At 41.5% G+C, this 22,382-nt stretch overlaps 1 protein-coding gene and 1 pseudogene across 5 annotated transcripts in view; both read left to right on the top strand.

Annotated features, from left to right (window-relative positions):
• LOC133243936 (ATP-binding cassette sub-family C member 4-like) overlaps positions 1-22,382 on the top strand; it is a 590,639-nt gene that overhangs the window by 154,642 nt on the left and 413,615 nt on the right. For 4 of the 5 annotated variants that reach the window (XM_061410641.1, XM_061410639.1, XM_061410642.1 and 1 more), the window contains 2 exons: positions 9,190-9,324; positions 13,802-15,654. The exons of the other annotated variant lie outside the window; for it this stretch is intronic. In XM_061410641.1, the coding sequence (XP_061266625.1) occupies positions 9,190-9,324; positions 13,802-13,822 (156 nt within the window). In that variant the 3' untranslated portion in view covers positions 13,823-15,654. Of the gene's footprint in view, positions 1-9,189; positions 9,325-13,801; positions 15,655-22,382 lie in introns of those variants that run through there. 5 annotated transcript variants of the gene reach the window in all.
• Positions 15,845-20,827, top strand: LOC133243934 (uncharacterized; annotated as a pseudogene).

Genomic DNA, 22,382 nt, shown 5'->3' with positions numbered 1-22,382 from the left:
GTTTTAAACCATCTTTTTCACTCTCCTCTTTTGCCTTCATCAAGAGGCTCTTTGGTTCCTCTTTGCTTTCTGCCATAAAGCTGGTGTTATCTGAATATCTAAAGTTTTTAATATTTCTCCCAGCAATCTTGATTCCAGCTTGTACTTCATCCAGCCTGGCATTTCACATGATGTACTTGGTATAGAAGTTAAATAAGCAAGGTGACAATATACAGCCTTGCGGTACTCCTTTCCCAACTTGGAACCAGTCTGTTGTTTCATATCCAGTTCTAACTATTGCTTCTTTTCCTGCATACACGTTTCTCAGGAGGCAGCTAAGGTGGTCTGGTATTCCCATCTCTTGAAAAACTTTCCACAGTTGTGATCCATACATTCAAAGGCTTTAGGATAGTCAATGAAGCAGAAGGTGATATTTTTCTGAAATTCTCTTGTTGGCAGTTTGATCTCTTGTTCCTCTTTTTCTAAATCCAGCTTCCAAATCTGGAAGTTCTTGGTTCACATCCTATTGAAGCCTAGTTTGAAGGATTTTGAATGTTACTTTGCTAACATGTGAAATGTGTACATTGTGTGGTAGTTTGAACATTCTTTACCATTGGAATGAAAACTGACCTTTTCCAGTCCTGTGGCCACTGCTGTGTTTTCCAAATTTGCTGGCATATTGAGTGCAGCACTTTCACAGTATCATCTTTTAGGATTTGAAATAGCTCAGCTGGAATTCCATCACCTCCACTACCTTTGTTCATAGTGATGCATCTTAAGGTCCACTTGTCTTTTCATTCCAGGATGTCTGGTTCTAGGTGAGTGATCACACCATCATGGTTATCTGGGTCATTAAGATCTTTTTTGATATACTTCTTCTGTGTATTCTTGCCACCTGGTCTTAATATCTTCTGCTTCTTTTAGGTCCATACCATTTTTGCCCTTTATTGTGCCCATCTCTGCATGAAATGTTCCCTTGGTATCTCTAATTTTCTTGAAGAGATCTCTAGTCTTTCCCATTCTATTGTTTTCCTCTCTTTCTTCTTTGTATTGATCACCAAGGAAGGCTTTCTTATCACTCCCTGCTATTCTTTGGAACTCTGCATTCAGATGTTTATATCTTTCCTTTTCTCCTTTGCTTTTCGCTCCTTTTCTTATCTCAGCTGTTTGAAGTAGTTTTGTTTACTCTAAATAAATTAAGCAAAAGACTTGTTGGGAAACAACTGACTTGGTTAATAGCTTTGTTTTTGTGTTGACCCTTCAAAGGGATTTACTCAACTTTGGTTCATTAAGTACCATTAATGTTTCAGAATTCTATTTTATAAAGATGGTCTCTCAATTTTAATTTTATTAAACATAATGGAGTCATAGGGACAGCTAATTTAATCTTTCTTACTCCCTCCAAAACAGTGGGAAAAGACAGATAAATTAGAAATCCTCTTTATCCCAATACTCACCTCTGTCTCTGTGTTAAAAGATGGGTTCTTCCTGTAGTTCTTAGGATTCACTGGGTGCTTGGGACCTGTTTTCTCTTCAGCCAAGAGCATAGTTGTCCCCTCCCTTCTGCACACTCCAGTCTTCATATCACCTGCGTTCTCCCTAGAAGCAAGAGCAAAGGAGGCAGATGAAAATCTGCACTTGCTGTAACAGTGACCTGTCTGTGTTCAACATTTTCACTGTCTGCCATTATTCTTTGGAAATGAATGATGAAGGACCAAAACCAGGACCAGGAATCTCAAATCCCACCTCTTCTATTTGTAAACAATCTTATGCATATTCTTTACCTCTTTTCCTCTGCTCAAATCTCTGCTAAGTATTTTTGCCGGAGAAATCAAACCCAGAAACTGTTGTAATATACCCACCTGAAAAACAAAAAAAACAGCTCACACCTAACTAGAGCTTTACTTAAATTCTGTTTTTTACCTTCATGGAATTTTTCTTTCATAAGCATCTACAAGGATACAGTTAGAACATTTCAGAAGAGAAATCTCCTTCAAAAACATGCCAAGAGCTTGCATTCAAGTTTTTAGAGGAAAAATAACTAATATGGAAGTAGAGAGCACAATTAGGGAGAAGAAATACCTTATGAAGGAGGTGCTTACGTGCATATGAAGGGGGTGCTTACATGCAAAAGCAGCAGATTTGGGAGAGCAATTACGGAAGTGACCATGACCCAGCATTCATCATTCCATGGGTAAGAAGAATGATTTATTATTTCAGGACCTAAGAAAAAATTTTGAGTGTCTAGTCACTGAGAAAATCACAAGAACCCATTTTATGAGGGACCCAACTTCCAAGGCTGAACAACTGTCCCTGTGTCACCTAGCAGCCAAAATCAGAGGTCTAATACTCAGATCTTCACCTCCCCACTCTATTTGTCCCTAATGGGATCTCCCTTTAATGTTTGTCACCGTAGTGAAAACTCTTCCTGGCATCTTTTCTTACTAGGCTTTTCTTCCAGCCTCTCCTGCCTCCACCTCTCTCTGCAGCCACTCCATTATCAGTGATGGCATCCTGCCAATGAAAACTAATTGGATTATCTTGCAGTAGCTCCATTTAATCTTTATGTGTAGGACAGGTCCCTGGAATATCTGTGGCTGCACTGCACTCCTGTTCCTCTCAACTCCCCCTCCTCTCTCTCTATTTTCTTCTCTATCTTTTCCAGTATTTGACATAAATGAGTTTGAAGCCTCCATCCTGAGCCCTGGTTTGTCCCTCCCTCATTTCCCCTCTCACTCTCCATCTTGTCCACAGCCATCAACCTGAGGCATGTGGTCCTCCAGGTCCACATCCCTCATCCTGTAATCCCTGTATCCCCTGCCTTACCTGTTGCCATGCCAGCTGGACTCATCCTCCCCTTGATTTCACCCTGTAGTCTTCACAGATCACACCATTGGCCGCTCACCCAGTCACACACTGAATTTTGTTTCATTTGTATTGAACTTTCAACCGGCATGTACTGTGTGCCCGTAACTCATCTTGTACAATGCCAGGGCCCTGAGATGCAACAGCAAACAAGGAAAACTACATAACTCTGTCCTTAAGGAGCTGCCAGGCTCATCTCCAGAACACTTGGCCCATAATAGTCCATGTGTCTGGAAAGACCACTCTCCACCTACCCCTGTTTCTGAATGCTCATGCCTGTCCTTTCTTCAAGGTCTAGTTCATTGCCCTCTCTCCTCCTTGAAGCTCATCCTCAGAACCTCTGACCAGAAGTCATGTCTTCTGTTACTAAACCCTTCTTGTGCTTTTTTCCCTGCATGATAGACACTTGAAATTTTCTTCTCTCTCTCTCCTCTCAATACAGGCTCCCTAGGGGCAGGGTCTGTGGCTTATATGTGATTTCATCTTCCACAGCATCTAGCAAAGTGCCATCATTGCACTTAAATTTGCAATAAATGTTTGCAGAATCAATTCAGAAATTAATGAAAATTTACTTAAGTGTTCCTCAAATGTGTTTTGGCTGTGTGTTACTCCTGTTTGTAAGCATGATGCTATGCTATGCTATGCTATGCTATGCCAAGTCACTTCAGTCACGTCCGACTCTGTGTGACCCCATAGACGGCAGCCACCAGGCTCCCCGTCCCTGGGATTCTCCAGGCAAGAACACTGGAGTGGGTTGCCATTTCCTTCTCCAATGCATGAAAGTGAAAAGTGAAAGTGAAGTCACTCAGTCGTGTCCGACTCTTAGCGACCCCATGGACTGCCGCCTACCAGGCTCCTCCATCCATGGGATTTTCCAGGCAAGAGTACTGGAGTGGGGTGCCATTGCCTTCTCCGTGTAAGCATGAAATATAGTTGATTTACAATATTTTGTTAGTTTCAGATGTATAGCAAAGTGATTCACCAAAATATGTGTATATTTTTTTCAGAATATTTTCCATTATAGATAATTACAGGATATTGGATATAGTTACCTGTGTTATACTCAGCAGTGGCCACAGGACTGATTGTATAGGAGACAGGAATCAAGACCATCCCCAAGAAAAAGAAATGCAAAAAAAGCAAAATGGCTGTCTGAGGAAGCCTTACAAATATCTGTGAAAAGAAGGGAAGTGAAAAGCAAAGGAGAAAAGGAAAGATATACCTATATGAATGCAGAGTTCCAAAGAAGAGCAAGGAGAGATATGAAAGCCTTCCTTAGTGATCAATGCAAAAAAATAGAGGAAAGCAATAGGATGGGAAAGACTAGAGATCTCTTTGAGTAAATTAGAGATAGCATGGGAATATTTCATGCAAAGATGGGCTCAATAAAGGACAGACATGGTATGGACCTAACAGAAGCAGAAGCTATTAAGAAGAGGTGGCAAGAATACACAGAAGAACTGTACAAAACAGATCTTCACAACCCAGATAATCACAATGGTGTGATCTCTTACCTAGAGCCAGACATTCTGGAATGTGAAGTCAAGTGGGCTTAGGAAGCATCACTACAAACAAAGCTAGTGGAGGTGATGGAATTCAAATTGAGCTATTTCAAATCCTGAAAGATGATGCTGTGAAAGTGCTGCAGTCAATATGCCAGCAAATTTGGAAAACTCAGCAGTGGCACAGGACTGGAAAAAATCAGTTTTCTTTCCAATCCCAAAGAAAGGCAATGCAAAGAATGCTCAAACTACCACACAATTGCACTCATCTCACACGCTAGTAAAGTAATTCTTAAAATTCTCCAAGCCAGGCTTCAGCAATACGTGAACTGTGAACTTCCAGATGTTCAAGTTGGTTTTACAAAAGGTATAGGAACCAGAGATCAAATTGCCAACATCTGCTGGATCATCAAAAAAGCAAGAGAGCTCCAGAAAAACATCTATTTCTGCCTTATTGACTATGCCAAGGCCTTTGACTGTGTGGATCACAAGAGACTGTGGGAAATTCTGATAGAGATGGGCATACCAGACCACCTGACCTGCCTCTTGAGAAACCTATATGCAGGTCAGGAAGCAACAGTTAGATTGGACATGGAACAACAGGCTGGTTCCAAATAGGAAAAGCAGTATGTCAAGGCTGTATATTGTCAACATGCTTATTTAGTTTATATGCAGAGTACATCATGAGAAACTCTGGGCTGGAAGAAGCAGAAGCTGGAATCAAGATTGCCGGGAGAAATATCAATAACCTCAGATATGCAGATGACACCACCCTTATGGCAGAAAGTGAAGAAGAAGTAAAGAGCCTCTTGATGAAAGTGAAAGAGGAGAGTAAAAAAGTTGACTTAAAGCTCAACATCCAGAAAACTGAGATCATGGCATCCGGTCCCATCACTTCATGGCAAATAGATGGGGAAACAGTGTCAGTCTTTATTTTTCTTGGCTCCAAAATCACTGCAGATGGTGATTGCAGCCATGAAATTAAAAGATGCTTACTCCTTGGAAGGAAAGTTATGACCAACCTAGACAACATAGTAAAAAGCAGAGACATTATTTTGCCAACAAACACCTGTCTAGTCAGAGCTATGGTTTTCCAGTAGTCACGTATGGATGTGAGATTTGGACTATAAGGAAAGCTGAGTGCCAACAAATTGATGCTTTTGAACTGTGGTGTTGCAGAAGACTCTTGAGAGTCCCTTGGACAGCAAGGAGATCCAACCAGTCCATCCTAAAGAAGATCAGTCCTGGGTGTTAGTTGGAAGGACTGATGTTGAAGCTGAAACTCCAGTACTTTGGCCACCTGATGTGAACAGCTGACTCATTTGAAAAGACCCTAATGCTGGGAAAGATTGAGGGCAGGAGAAGAAAGGCACTGCAGAGGATGAGATGGTTGGATGGCATTACCGACTCAATTGATATGAGTTTGAATAAACTCCGGGAGTTGGCGATGGACAGGGAGGCCTGGCGTGCTGTGGTTCATGGGGTTGCAAAGAGTTGGACATGTCTGAGCGACTGAACTGATTTTGTTTATCTGTTTTGTTTATGGTAGTTTGTATCTATTGCTCCCATAGTCTTAATTTATATGCCCTCTCCTTTCATCTTTGGTAACTGAGTTTGTTTTACATTTCTGTGAGTCTATTTCTGTTTTATATGTAGGTTTGTTTGTATTAGTTTTTAGGTTGCACATACAAATAATATCATATTTGTCTTTCTCTGTCTGATTTACTTCACTTAGTGTGATTCTCTAGGTTTACCCATGTTGGTGCGGATGGCAATATTTCATCATTTCGTATGGTCTGAGTAATATTCCATTGTGCATAAGTGTGTGTGTGTGTGTGTGTGGTATCACATTTTCTTAAACTAATCATGTGTTGATGGGCACTTAGCTTGTTTCCATATTTTGGCTATTTTAAGTACTGCTGCTATGAACATTGTTGTATGTGTATTTTTGAATTAGGGTTTTGTCATTTATAGATACATATCCAGTACTGAGATTGTTAGATCATATGGTAGCTCTATTTTCCATTTTTTTCAGAAATTTCCATACTGTTTTCCATCGTGGCTGAACGAGGTTATATTTCCACCAACAGTGTAGGAGGTGTATCCTTTTGTCCACACCCTCTCCAGCATTTGTTATGTGTAGACTCTTTCATGATGGCCATTCTGACTCCTGTGAGTGATACCAAATTATGATTTTGATTAACATTTCTCTGATAAATAGTGATGCGGAGCATCTTTTCATGTGCTTGTTTGTTTTCTGTATGTGTTCTTTGGAGAAATGTCTATTTAGGTCTTCTGTCCATTTTTTGGTCGGTTTTTTGATATTGAGTTATATGAGTTGTTTGTGTATTTTAGATATTAAACCCCTGTCGGTTACATTTGGTTTTATCCCATTCATTTGGGGATGTCTTTTCATTTTGTTGGTGGTATTCTTTGCTGTTCAAAAGCTTTTAAGTTTGATTAGGTCCCAATTGTTTACTTTTGCTTTTTTCTTTTGCTTTGCGAGACTGATCTAATAAAACGTTGTGATTCATGTCAAAGAGTATTCTGTCTGTGTTTTCCTCTAGTTTTATAATATCCAGTCTTATATTAGGTCTTTAAACCACTTTGAGTTTATTTTGTATATGGATTATTTTGTATGGTTGTATATATACAAAAAAATTAGTGTGTTCTAATTTCATTTATTTCCATGTAGGTGTCCTGCTTTCCCAGTACTATTTGTCAATGAGATTGTCTTCTCCATTGTATACTCTTGACTACTCTTTCATAGATTAGTTGACCATAGGCGTTTGGAGACCTGTGTTTTAAAATTGTACTTTTTCTTCCTTGACATCAGAATGAGTAGTTATGTTCTGTCATGTTATACTTAAGTAAAATTGTACATTAAGAGCATCTGAATTGGCCAAGTTGCAGAAGATATAAATTATTATGTGAATGTGACAGATTCTATTATTCTTGGGCTCTTTTGAGAGAGTTGCCCTTAGCAATTACCCACAGAAGTGAACAAAAGATTAACAGGAAAATGGACTCTATGAGATTTAATAAATATTTCTAATTAAATACAAAGAATGGAATTAACTGTAATACCTAGATGTGGAAAAACAACCTATGTCTTGTTTAGAGTTTCAGCATACTCTCTTAAGATACATTTACTCTAAATGAAGAAGCACTACTTAACATCAGAACAGTTTTTATAGTTATATCACTTGAGCAAATTCTTTCAGACACTCCCTCCCCTCCCCCCAAAAAATCATTAACCAAAGTCACTAATTAGTTGAAAGTGAGAATTGAGCTCCTTCCTCTTTCTTTCAATTTCCAATTAGCAGACCTATTGCGCTTAGTCGCTCAGTCGTGTCTGTGTCTGACTCTCTGTGACCCCATGGCCTGTAGCCGGCCAGGCTCCTCTGTCCATAGGATTCTCCAGGCAAGAATACTGGACTGGGTTGCCATGCTCTCCTCCACCGGTCCTCCCAACCCAGGGATCGAACCCAGGTCTCCTGCATTGCAGGTGGATTCTTTACTGTCTGAGCCACCAGGGAAGCCCAAGAACACTGGAGTGGGTAGACTATCCCTTCTCCACGGGAACTTCCCCACCCAGGAATTGCATCAGGGTCTCCTGCATTGCTGGTGGATTCTTACCATCTGAGCTACCCGGGAAAACTGGCAGACGTATTAATGAGCAATAAAAGGGGTGTAAGGAAAGAATTTAGAAAGAAATAAAAAGGAGCAGTGAAAGATAATTTGTGAAAACAGGTTCAGGTCCTAGACAGTTCAGATTGGGCTGCCTGCATGTGCTGTGTGGTCCATGATCACTAGAATTACAAGCTCAATTTCTTAATTGCTTCTTTGATCTTATCCAAGGAGAAAATTGGATTTCTAGAGGTTTTTTTTTTTTTTTTTTTTTGCAGAGCAATTCTACTAAAGCTGTTATGTAGCAGCTTCTTTTGCCAGTCTTATACTCTCAGAATAATAAACTACAACCACAGCCAACTTCAAGAAACATCTTAACCTCTCAGATAAAGGATTTTGCCCCTCTTTGCAGCTGACAGTAATAAAGAACCATAAAGAAATTCAAGAAGCATCTTCTTTTTTCCCAAATACTGCTCAGATTCTGTCAAACCAATTTGACAATTTGCTGTCAGGGCCCTGCCATCTGGTTTGTCTGACATCAACCTGCTTTTTAGATAAATTTGACTTCCATTTTCTTGAATCAAGCTATTTTCCAACTCTGTGTATCTATATAAATATCCCTCAAAACTCAGAGTCTGAGAGCTAAAAGCATTAACTAATAATAATAGCCCCAAATGCCCTGGACAGAATATAAGATGCTACATACTGCTGAGTGTCAGTAATCATACTATAAAACTTCTATTTTCTTCCTTTCCTATAACCTTATAATAATAAAAGATCAGGTTAGGCCTTTGTTTGCCTAGTAAAACAGGGGAATCAAACCATTTAAACACCAGCCAGACCTACCACCCAAATAGATTCTCCCTATTCTCCCTTTCCTGCCTGTTTCTATATTGTCCAAGTTTAATATTACTGTGAAACATTTGGCGCTCATGGTAAAGAACCCATGTGTCATTGCAGGAGACTCATAAGAAACATGGGTTCAAACCCTGGATCGGAAAGATCCCTTGGAGGTGAAATGGAAATCCACTCAGTATTCTTGCCTGGAGAATCCCATTGACAGAGGAACTTGATGGGCTACAGTCTATGGGGTTGCAAAGAGTCTGACACAACTGAAGTGACTTAACGCACACACACACACACATACACACACACACACAACATGTTACTGTGAAACACTGGTGTTAATTGGTTTCTTTCTGCTGATTAACAGGTTTTGGATTCAGGGAGACAGAAAGAATATACTCGGCCATATGATTTGCTGCAAAATACAGATAGCCTGTTTTACAAGATGGTGCAAAAACTGGGCAAGGCAGAGGCCTCTGCCCTCACTGAAATGGCAAAACAGGTGAGCCTGCTGCAGGGTGTTGTAATTACAGTTTGTCTCCAGGTTCAGTCTTCAGAATATCCACCCAGGATCTCTGTGCCCTTTTCAATCCTGAACCTCCAGAAACTAAGCTTCATGACTGGGTCTTAACAACATGTGGCAGTTGAAAGCAGGTCTGCTGAGAATCTGCAGCAGTGGTGGGGGTGGGGTTTAGGATGAATGTGTGCTTCTGTGCACGTGCGCCTGTGCCTAACAGACAGATTTCAGATAGTACTCACCACACACATGGACCCTAGGTTCAGATTCCCTTAGAGCACAGAACACTTTCATTTTGCAGACCCTTTATGTTTCATTCTGATTGGTTCTCAGCACATTTGTGATGCAAGTGCTGTCCAGGAACATCCATGAAATTTGAGAGTTTATGGAAAAAAATTCTGGAATATTTTGAGGCTGGGAAGATTTACCAGGAAAAGGTATAAGTTGCTTCTGTTTCTAACCTGTAAAGAAAACTCCTACATGTTATGTCACTTAATCCCTAATTCTTTGTCATTTAGAATTTTATTCAATTACCCCCTCCCTGCCCATGCTCCCTGTAACTTCCAGAAGAAGGTATGTTGCCATCAGGATAAATCAGGAATTCACAATACCTTAACACTGTACTCTGAATGGTGCTTGAAGATGAGGTGGGTGAGAGCACTAAGCACTGTACATGGTGTGAGGAAGGTCCTCGATGAGTGACATTCAGTCACGTGGTGTCTTTCTAACAAATGTCAGGTGATAGTATCTTGGACAGATGTGACAACTGAGGTCTAGTTTAAGGACTTAGCCACTGTCATGCAGCCACCTGTAATTCATTCTGGAGTAAGGTGGGGTTGACATTGATGGGAAGATGTGGTGCTCTTGCTGTTTGAGATGCATGGTTTTGGGTGGGATGAGGCTTCAGACTGTATGTGGTAAGGCTTCCCCATTGAAAATTTATCTCTGGGTATTAAATTATGGATGCATTTTACCTTCTTCATATTTTTCTGCATTTCCCAAATTTTTACTTGTAATTAGAATAAAACTACTTGTGTAATATTTAAAATATCTGTTAAAGAAAACATGCCCCAGTATCTAACAGTATTTCTGTATGAAAAATGTATCTAAAATGTGGCCTAAATTCCTCTGTCACTGTTTCATCTCAGTCCTGCTTATAAATGAGGAAATGCACACCAGTACCTTCCACTGTTCATAGGGTAGGAAAGAGATAGCTTTTTGTAAGTACTATATTGTATGCAAATGTTGAGAAGCTGAACATGAAACTCTATATTTCTTGTGCCTAAAATTCACAGAGTGCTTTCATCTAGAGTGTCTCCGAGTCAGAGTTTCCCTCCTGAGACCTGATAATCATTAGTGATTTCCCATATAACCAAGTCACAAAGCAGCAAGGACTCTTAAAACCCTTTTGTTCTTTTGATCTTAGGCATTATACATCAAAGAGATGTGTGATGACACTTATGTGTCAAAGTGTTCATTTAAAAAACTATATTATCCTTATGTATGATCAAGTCACTGAGTGATGAGAAATTGATCTCAGAATTTTAGATATGCCAGATAAGATAATAGGGTTCAACATCCTCATTTTATAGGTGAGGAAACTAAGTCCTCAGAAGGAATGTGGTCCTGTGTGTATAATTGGTGTTAAGCTAGTTTGCAGCAGACACAGAATTAGAAATCTGTTCTTTAAGTATATGTTTTAAGTCAAGTGTCACATAAGATACATACAGAAGCAGACATAGGTCATAGAATTAGAAATCTTGTGATTCCTAGTCTAGTAATCCTGCCCCTACTCTAACAATATTAATGGTAAGTTATATTTGTGTAGTTTTTTTATAATTTATTTTACACAGTTCTTGCATGTATGATTTCACATAATCCTCATGACTGCCCTTTTTTATTGCAAGTCATGGATGAAGAGATTGGTCCAGGGCTTACCCAAGGTCACAGAGCTGGTCCAGGGAGCACAGAGGGGGAATCACTGGGGAGGCTGAGTACAGACCTAGGTTCTGTGTTCTGTGCCAAGTCTGAGAACACTGCTCCTTTCACATGGTACCCAAGGTGGAGGCGGTCACTCAAGTTCACAGGGTGAACAAACCTCACTCTTAGATTTCAGTCCTGCCACTGGCTCAGGTCACCTCTACAGAAAGAAATGCAGTTCTTGATTCTCATCCCATTTTGATATTACTTCTGCATACTTTACATCCTCTTAGGAGGATAAGCTGTCAGACTATCAGTTTTTGAATTTGCAAGCATCAGATATCAATGCCTTGTTCAGAGCTGTAACAATGGGTTGATTAGCCTAAGTCACAAGGTTCTCACTCTAATAGAACAGAATTCATTCTTTTGAGAGGAAACCCAACATCTGGGAGAAGGTGCTTCCACATCACATTTTCTTGAACAAATAGTTCAGGTGAACTGATCACTGTCTGATTGACCCTGATCCATGAAATAGTAGAAAAAATACCTTTTGGATTCATAAAGCTGAAGGGGGCATTAGTCTGGTAGGGCTGCCATACAAAGACCACAGAGCAGGTGACTCAAACAACAGAAGCGTATTTCCTCACAGCCCTATGGCTGGAAGTCTGAGGTCAAGACGTCAGTAGGGTTGGTTTCCTCTCGGGTCTCTCTCCTTGGCTTGGAGATGCCGTCTTCTCTCAGTGTCTCACATGGACTTCCCTCTGTTTGCCTGTGTCCTGATTTCCTCTTCTTATAAGAACTCCAGTCTGTTAGATTAGGACCCACCTGTATGACTTCATTTTAGTTTTATTGCCTCTTTAAAGATACTGTCTCCAAACAGTCACATTCTGAGCTACGGTGGTGTTTAGGACTTCAACATGTAAAATTGGAGGGGACACAATTCAGCTCAAAGAATGAATGCCTGTCATCTACTCTGTTCTGTGATGAAGCAGGCCAGGTTGAAGTTTTTTGAAATTTCTTTGTTCCCAGTGTACAACAGAGATGTCATTTTGTCTATTCATGAAATCACCTAATAGAGCCCAGAAGTTATAAAATCCTCATATCTGAGCTCTGGGAGCCTGGACCCATTTGAATAGATGGAAGAGGCACTTAGCATCCACGTGGCCTTGTGTCCTCCAAGATCTCTAAGCCTCAGGTCCTCAGCTGTGTGTGGAGCAGGGATTACAGCCCTGCCGGCTTCTTAACACTCATTACAGGGATCAGATGAGAGAGCAGATGCTTAAGGGCATTGAAATATAAAGTGTTTTACAGTATAAAAGTCGGATCAATTTTTAAAAGGGTGTAGACAGAAGACTTGCCTTCCAGTAATAAAAAATACACCCATAGTTTAAGTAGCTTTAGAGACTCTAAATCAGGGGTCCCCAACTCCTGGGCTAGACTGTTATGGTCCGTGGGCTGTTAGGGACTGGGCCATATGGCAGGAGGTGAGTGGTGTGCAAAGGAGCAAACTTCAGCTGCTGCCCCCATTGCTCACTTTACACCTGAATCTCCTCTTTCTCGCCCTGTCTGTGGAAAAAGTGTCTTCCAGAAACTGGGTCCCTGGTGCCAAAAAGGTTGGGGACCACTGCTCTAAACAATTAAAATGTATTTATAATAATATATTTTAAAACACATGGCTTATCTAATGCTACAAAATTTAAAAACTTTTTTAAAATTTATGAACTAAAGATAAATCACTCTCCACTCCTGTCATCACACAGCTCCCCCCCAAGGTGGAGCCCCAGCACCACTGTTGACTGTTCTGTTGAGATGTTCTGTGTATCAGGAAGAAAATTCCTGTTTCTAAGCACAAATGATAGCTATCCTTTATTTTTTCACTCAGTGTTGTATCTCAGATTATATCAATGCATATGGTTATCTCATTCTTTTTAATGACTACATGTGTGTGTGTATTAGTCTCTCAGTCGTGTCCGACTCTTTGTGACCCCATGGACTGTAGCCCACCAGGCTCCTTTGTCCGTGGGATTCTCCAGGCAAGAACGTAGTATTATGCTTTCTCCATTTTGTACTCCTTATTTTCAATGCTTGTCAATAAGAGTTTATAAAATACAGGGAATACAGCCTGATACTAACATCCAAATTTGTTGTGCTCATTTTATGCGTGAAAATGAGAAACCCTTGGGCAGAGAGTATTAATAGATTTCCCAGCCTCTTTGTCACCTTGTTTTTAATTTCTCTCCAGGCTTTGAGTCAGTAAAATGATTTTACTTGTCAATTTACTCTAGTGATAAAGCATATCTGTGAATCAGAATGATCAGAACTCATGTGTATCTATGGGTTGTTTGGCATTAAGTCCGCCCCAATGAAGGTTTTAATGGGGCTACTTCCTCCATTGAATAAATACACCCCTGGTTTTTCCTATTGTGCCTCTAGTAGTGATAAGATTTGCTTCACGTGAAGCAGTGGACCTAAGAATGTGTTGCCTTAGAAGAAGGAGTTTAAAACTCATAAATATGTGTTTTTTGTCTTTTTTCCCCCTCAGGTGCACTCTGAAAGAAAATAACCAGATATCACTCACAGTGACCATGTGGTAATGAATATTATGAATGACAAGTGGACAACCATCAGCCTTCACAATTTCTAAGTTGACTCTGTGCTTCTACCATGAGTTCATGTCTATTCCAAAGGCATTTTTCCAATAGGTTTCTGCCCTGCATAAATTATATTATACTTTTTTTACACCAGCAACAGATATTTACATATTACAAATATTAATCTATAATTTTTTCTCCAGCTTCACTCAGTGAGTTCAAGCTCTTGCAAAAGGATTTCTTATGCTTATTTATATGTAATACTATTTTCTTTTTTATCCAAATCAGAGGTGCAGGCCACCAGTAAGAGCTGGTTTTGTGTCTTGAGAGATTCTGGAGCCAAACTCATTTTCTAACATTTGAGACGAAGTTCTCACAGCTTTTTTTTTTTCTGTTCCCAGAATTACATATTACTTTCTAATTATATTAGGGATTCTTGAAGACTGTGTGATGATGCCATTTTGTATCACCACTTCCTTTAACAGAACTACTATCCATTTTCCACTCAAAGACCTCTGGTTAAAATACGACAGAGAAAAGTAATAGGAAAAACATACAGTAATGTAGTTTAAGTAACATTATAGGAGAGAGAGGTGTCACCCTCCAAAAAACATATGGTTAAAATACAGAAGGACAATATTGTACATTCGTCCCCTGCATTGCAGGCAGATTCTTTACCACTGAACCACTGGGGAAGCCCTCTAAAATAGAAGGAAGAGAAAATATTCTTTATCAAAGTAGGAACCCTTCCAGGGGATTTGCTAATGAAGGACAGACATGTTCTAGACTGTCTTCTAGATAGAAGATTTTATTTTTTACATTAAAAAAATTGTGGTAAAATATATATAACATAATACCATATAACCATTTTTAATCACACAATTTGGTGGCATTAATCACACTCACAGTGTTGTTAGCCTTCATTCTCTGGTTAACTTTCAATAATTATATTCTTCCTATTCAATGTGTTATTTCTGCAGGGTCATTTTGATAAGTTTCATTTTTTCTAAAAGTGGATCTGTTTCTCGTGCTTTTTGAGCTTGATTGACACAAATTTATTCACAATATCTTACATGTTTAATCTCTGCAGCATCTCTGTGTTCTTTTGGCCTCTTAATTTTCTTTGAACCTTCTCTTTTTTATGAGTAATCTTGTATAACTTTTTCCTTTTTTCAAAGAATCAACTTTTTGCTGGATTGATGCTCTGTTTTTCTTTCTAGTTCATCATATCATTCTTTCTTTCAACTTTTCCTTTTTGAGATTTTTTTCTCTAAATTCTCAAATTGCAAACAGATTAATAACATCATTATTTTTCTAACCTAAGTTATATAAAACTGACATTTTTTCTGAGATCCACTTTAGCTACAGCCTACAAGTTTTGATACTTACACCAATCAACAGCCAAAGTATTATGTATTTTCCAATTCCTAATTTAATTCATTAACTATATCTTTTACCCATGAGTTATTTATAAGTATAATGTTCTATAAATTTCAAATGCCAATGGATTTTTTTCTATTAGATTGAACATGTGGAACTGCTAACATTCAGCCTTTTGTATAAAATGGCACTTTCATGTGTTTCAACATAATAGTTTTCTTTTGTTATTAATATATAGCTTAATTTCATTTTGGCCAGACAACATTAGGTTACGGATTTTAAACCAAAAGTAATGATATTCACACAAAAAGTCCTTATTTCCACCATATTATATTTTATTTAGGGGTTTTAAAATGTTATAAGTACATGTGTAACCAGTAATTTTCAAATAAAAATCCTCCCTAAGTACTGGAACATTTTCTGATACATGTTGCAGGCTGGTTCTCTGGAATTAGACTCAGATTGAGTTTAGTGCTGGGATGTTTATCAGGGCTGCCCTTGGAATCAACACCATGGAATCAGGAGGGAAGAATCGGGATAGGGCAGAAGGAAAGATCAAGCTGGGTCACTGGCTGGATGACCTTAGCTGATCCCATGGGGCATCGGGAGTGAAGATGGCCCTTCAGGGTTGTCCTGACACATTCAATGGCCGGTCTTTATATATCCACCTGGAAGGATTATTGCATGCAACCTGGTGGCTGAAGGTTGCCCACTGTCAGCACCCCCAGCAGCCAGGCAATGAGTCCTTGAAGGGAGGTCTGAACAGCACATGTGTCTCCATGTCCTGCCACATCCTCTGTCACAGCTCTAAGGTAGGTGATGAAGATGTCCTGTGGGGGAAACTCTTGATGACTGATGTGTAAGTCAAAATGATGAGTTAGTGATTCTCCTCAATACCCTCTGGTTTAAAAAATAGAGGAGAAGGTCCATGAAGGGGAGAAATCTCATCTTCTAGGGTCAGCTCAGTCGTCACCTCTTCTAGGAAGTCACCTTAAGACCAGTCATCATCCTAGGTAACTCGTCTTTCTGTAGGACCCTGAGCGCCTCTCGTTTGTTAAACTGAACCGTACTTGGTTAGTGTCCTATTGTCATCAGTGCGGTGATTCTTAAACAAGGGGCCTGTTCTTTCCATTTTACACAGGTTATGTAAACTATGTAGCCTGCCCTGACTATGAGTATTCATATGGTTTGTTTTCTCACTAAACTAAGTGAGAAAAAGACTTGGAACTGTGCCCTATTCACTTTTTAATTATATCTTTCAGCACAGTATCTGTTACATAGGGGGTGCTCAGTAAATGTTTTCTGAATGCGTAAATGATGACTGAGAACAAACCTTCATTTTCAACTTTATAATTTTGGAATTCTAAGAAGTAGCCTGGGATAACAGAAAGCCCTGGTTGTGGAGTCAGTCACACTGATCTACCTGTTAGGTCTTTCTCTGCTCTCACCAGCAGTGTGGGTATCCGAAGAATGTACTGTCCAGAGTGGGACACTTGAGAGTGAAAGGAAAGCAGTAACCAGCCAGAGTGCCAGGGAAATAAACTGGCACCATCTTTGACAAAATGGACTATGGACACCCTTCGGCCATGTAGCTTTAGTCTAAAAATAATTCTGTGCATGTATTTATATAGATCCTATTCTTGAATCAGCAGCATGGTCCTGGTGTTAAAGAGGGGTATCTAGAAACACAACAGGTTTTTTTAAATCAAGGTTTCATATATACATTATTAATTCTAATTTTAAAACAGAATATGGATTAACTGAGTTTTTGTTTTTTAAACCTAATGTTCTAAGGATTTTTTTTTTTTTTCAGGACTAAACCAGCAGTATGTTGAAAACTGGGAGAAATACATATTTATTTGAGTTTAGACCTAAAAAATAACATTACTAGAAGGAATAACATGCCCCAGCCCTAAGAGACCTTCATCCATACACCAGAACCATGTGACCTGCCATAATCAAATTGGGATTGTGTGATATTTTTAAGAAGAACAAGGTTAAGACTTAGACACACTAAGAATGTTCTACATGGAGTTTACATTGGAGGGTTCTGACTAACTTCACTCTTTCACTCAGCAACAATGCTCACAATTATCCACCTGATAGGTGGAGGCTTTGTGTATTCCAAACCAGTGTTTGATCCAATAGTTAATCACATTTAATTCTGGAGGACATTATGTGAAAAACAGTTTTTAAATTACATTTTGCAGACTACCTAGACAAAAAAATGAGTCTCTGAGATGGAGTTTATATCACATTAGAACTTTTGTAAGTAAATAACAATAAACAGTAGATTGAAGATTTTTAAACCCTACATTTGGCAACAATAAAAATTTTTAAAAATCCATGAGTTTATACTTATTCCAATAAGACATAAAATAGACAGGACTAAGGGAAATTTATTTTTTACTGTAGGAAGGCAACTCACAAATGCAGACAGATTGATAGAAAAGTACCATATGGGAGCCATTGTCATAAATAATTCAGACAAAATTCATCATTGACTGAACATATGTTGAGTGTTTAGGGGTTGGAAGAGACACAGCATTTTCATGGACTCAAAATATCTTCTCAGATTAATTCTTTAGGGAAGAATTATATTTTTAAAGTGGAAAAATCAGACAAACACCAGGCTAAGCAAGTCACTAGAGTAAATATTAATAGTGAACCTACTGACACCCTTGGCTTTTTTTTTTCTTGTTTCTTTAAAAATATACATAAGTATGGTTGGCTTACACTGTTGTGTTAATAATGTCTGCTGTACAGCAGTGATTCAGTTATACATATACGTGCATTCTTTCCATGTAGGTTTAATAAGCAGGGTGACAATATACAGCCTTGTCATACTCCTTTACCAATTTTGACCCAGGCAGTTGTTCCATGTCCGGTTCTAACTGTTGCTTCTTGACCTGCATACAGGTTTCTCAGGAGACAGGTAAGGTGGTCTGGTACTCCCATCTCTTTAAGTTTTCCAGTTTGTTGTGATCTACACAGTCAAAGGCTTTAGCATAGTCATGAAGCAGAAGTAGATATTTTTCTGAGCAGAAACCATAAGGCCCACAAATCCTGGAAACGGACTTCCTGGTCCTTTACAGGAAAACCCTGCCCACCCTGCCCTGCGGCTCTGCTGTTCTAAGTGCATCCTGTGGACCAGCAACATTGGCTGGCCTGTGAGGCTGTTAGAACATAAAATCTTGTCTCTATCCCAGACCTACTGACTCAGAATCTCTAGAACCCAGGTGAGTCCTGCTCACAGTACAGGTTGGGAAGTGCTGGTTTAGAGGCCCTGCTCAGGTCATCCTGCGTTTGCACCCTTCCCCAGGTGCAGACAGCCAGAGAGGACCAGGGCATGTGGCCACCTGGAGCCCCGCCCACTCCAGGCGGTGCTGTGAGTACCTGGACCCTGTTCCCAGCACCAGTGCAGGCCTCCCTCCTGGGGCCCATCTTCCAGCCCGACAGGTGGTCAAGATTCAGCTGTTTATGGGGCAGAAGAGGGTGGCCTGAGCTTGGACTTGAAGGCTGGAGGTGCTCTTGCTTGAGCAGCAGATTCCTCAGGGCACAGAGAAGATCAGAGCCAGAGGTGGGAAGAACAGGGGGAGGGCTGGGGGCTGGGTCAGCCCCTCTCTCTGCTGTCCTGCCTTCTAGCTCCAAACTCCAGGGTCCAGGAACCCCAGCCTGCCATGTGGTTATGAGGGTATATTTGACAGTGGGTTAGTTTGATTTATAACTTTTAAATATTTAAACATAAAGGATGGGCTTCATTATACTCTTGACCCAGGGCCCACAGATGTGAGTGGCAGGTCTGTTAAATGCTTCTCAGAATGTTCTCAGAGGACCCCCTGCATCCCAATCCACTGGGATGTTGGATCAGACCTTTGGGGCTGGAGCCTAGGACTCTGTATTCTGACCCCTCCCCTGGTGACTCTGATCCACAGCAGAGCTACAGGAGCACTTGTAATGGAGAAAGGTGGGGCATGGAGTGGAGCTGCCCTGAGTGTGGGGAAGTGTCAGAAGAGAGGGAGGTCCCAGGTCAGAGGAAGGTGCTGACTACAAGCTCACACCTTCCTGCTTCTCTCATGATTCTCCTCACAACCTGGCCTGACCCCACCTCTGGGAGTTGGCCACAGGGAGAAGCTGCTAGAATGGGGCAAGGGTGTCCTCCTGCCAACCGTGGAGTCCTCGGGGGCTGCTCTGCAGAAGGAAGGACCTGAGTCAGGGGCTATAGGAGCAAAGGGGCTGCGGGCGCCTGGAGGGACCACACGGACCCACCCAGGGAGTCAGGCTGAAGCCGCTGAGCAGGTCTTTGGGCAGGGAGACCTCCTGGTCCCATGGGACACAGGTGGAGCGGGGACAGACTGTGCGGTTCCACCGGGGCTCAGGTGCTGCATCTGTCAGTAGTCTTATGACCTCTAGCAAGGTCCTTAAGCTCTTGTAAGATGGGGGTCCTAACATCCTAGTACCCTCTGAGTTTGTGTTAAAATTAAACATGATGGTCTTTCGTTCAGGCCCACAATGCTGGTAGGATGAGCAAGTGTGGCTTTTGCCAGGAAGCTCTGTAGCCACCGACGAGCCCAGAAGCGGCATGGTAACAGTGTAAGAAAGCCCATTTGGGCACAGCCCTCAAGGCCAACCCTTTTGGATGCACTTCTCATGCCAAGAGAATTGTGCTCGAAAAAATAGGGGTTGAAGCCAAACAGCCAAATTCTGCCATCAGGAAATGTGTCAGGGTTCAGTTCACCAAGAATGGCAAAAAATCACAGGCTTTTGTACCCAGTGATGGTTGCTTGAATTTTATCGAGGAAAATGATGAAGTTCTGGTTGCTGGATTTGGTTCCAAAGGTCATGCTGTTGGTGACATTCCTGGAGTCCAATTTAAGGATGTCAAAGTAGCCAGTGTCTTTTTTGGTCTTCTACAAAAGCAAGAAGGAAAGACCAAGATCATAAATTTTGATGATGAGAGAATGATATAATAAATTTCCATATACCAAAAAAAAATTAAACATGATATGATAGTTAAGTAAAAGCACATGCTTGTCACATGGAGCAAAACAAGGGGCAGCGGCTGTTTATTGGGACGCTTATTACATTACACCTCTGCACTTCTTGATGCTCGATATTATAGGCACTTATCACTGCCTGTGTTCAATCATGTCCAACTCTTTGTGCCCCTATGACTGTAGCCCATCAGGCTCCTCTGTTCATGAGATTTTCCAGGCAAGATTACAATACTGGAGAGGGTTGCCGTTTCCTCCCCCAGGGCTTCTTCCCAACCCAGGTATCGATCTTGTGGCTCCTGTGTCTCCTGCATTGGCAGGCAGATTCTTTATCACTGAGCCTGGGAATTACCTGTCACTGACGTTAAGATCAGGTCCCTCGAGCCCCTAGGGGGCACTAGTGGTAAGGAATCCACCTGCCAGTGCAGGAGACCCAAGAGAATCAGGTTCAATCCCTGGGTCGGGAAGATCCCCTGGAGGAGGAAATGGCAACCCACTCCAGTATTCTTTCCTGGGAAATCCCATCCTCTGTCCATGGGGTCCCAAAGAGTCGTCATGACTGAGCACACACACACACACACACACACTTCAGATCCCAGGCACAGGAAGCCACACCCGTGCTTGGCCAGTCGCCTGGAGCTCCCTGAACTTCCCTGCGCAGGAGCAACTCCTGAAGTTACTGCTGAGCTGCTCATCCTGTATAGTTCTCAGGATTTCCCTCCCAGCAAGCCACACCTTGGGAATCCTGCTCATAGGTTTGTGATGAACTAAGATGGGGCTTGTATGAAATCTCCTGAGACAACTGTATCATACTGAAAATCGCCACCAGGGCGCAGGAGAATCCAGGCATTCAGGTGAGAAGCGTGGAAAGGCTGTGCAATGAGGGGCCAGGAAGGCCTCAGAGTGGGCAAAAGAGGTCACAGACCCCCACCCCAACTACCCTGTACACAGAAACATACACTCCTGCTCCTGCAGAATCACTGTTTACTCTGCTTCCTCATCCAGGTAGAGTTCTTTATATCCTCAGTATGGCCAAGGCCAGTGGTTTATAAACTTGGCTACACATTTGAATCACAAGGGGAGCTCTGTAAATCCCATTGCTGAAGCCTCATCTCAGTTAAATCAGAATATCAGCGGAGGGGAGGCAGAGATCAGCACTTTTTAAAACCTCACAGGTGATTCTACCCTGAAGCCAAGCGGCAACCACTATTGGAAGCAGATCTCATTTCTTCTCAAATGGCAGCCGCTTTCTTGCTAGAAAGTGTGAAAAAGTGTAAGCCGTTCAGTTGTGTCTGACTCTTTGCGACTTCATGAACTCTAGCCCACGAGAATTCCATGGAATTTTCCAGGCAAGAATACTGGAGTGGTAGCCATTCCCATCTCCAGGGAATCTTCCCAACCTAGGGATCAAATTTACCCTCTGAGCCACCTATTTTGTTACCGATTCTCCCAAGTCAGACTCCCCTGACAGGAGGTGGGGCTCCTTCTGCTAGAGGGGTGTGTGTGTGTGTGTGTGTGTGTGTGTGTGTGTGCGTGTGTGCGCGCGCATGCTCAGTCAGTCATGTCCGACTCTTTGGCCCCATGGACTACAGCTTGCCAGGATCCTCTGTCAATGGGATTTCCCAGGCAGGAATATTGGAGTGGGTTGCCATGTCCTGCTCCAGGAGGTCTTACTGACCCAGGGATCAGCACGAGTGTCCTGCATTGGCAGGTGGGATATTTACTGCTGAGCCACCTGGGAAGTCCCTCTGCCGGGTGTGGCTCGTGCCAGCAGAATGTGCTCTAGAGGACACTGTTTCCTCTGAAAACCCTCCAGGGGGCTGCTGAATGTGATTCCTGTCAACTGGGGGTCAGGGGTGTTCTCTTAGGACCGTATCAGCTGTGCTACCAGTGGCTCCAGATTATAGTGCAGGGCTCAGCATCTCTGCATTCGACACCTCAATGCCATCTTGAATCACAGTGCTGGGGGCAATGATCCTGCACTCGGCCCTCTGAGCTGAGGTGTCAACGCAGCTGTTTCACACCAGGGAGTCTTGTCTGATGGGCCGGCTGTGAGGCCTCTTCATGAAGCACCCTGTGAGCAAGTGAAACTCGACTCAGCACAAAAGGCGTGACAAAAAGTTAGAGTTTATTTTATTACCAAGATTCTACTTCTACT

This window comes from Bos javanicus, unplaced genomic scaffold, assembly GCF_032452875.1.
Source record: "Bos javanicus breed banteng unplaced genomic scaffold, ARS-OSU_banteng_1.0 tig00001600_1, whole genome shotgun sequence".
Classification (NCBI taxonomy): Eukaryota; Metazoa; Chordata; class Mammalia; order Artiodactyla; family Bovidae; genus Bos; species Bos javanicus.
Note: the sequence above shows the minus strand (reverse complement) of the source record. Positions and strands in the feature narration are given on the sequence as shown.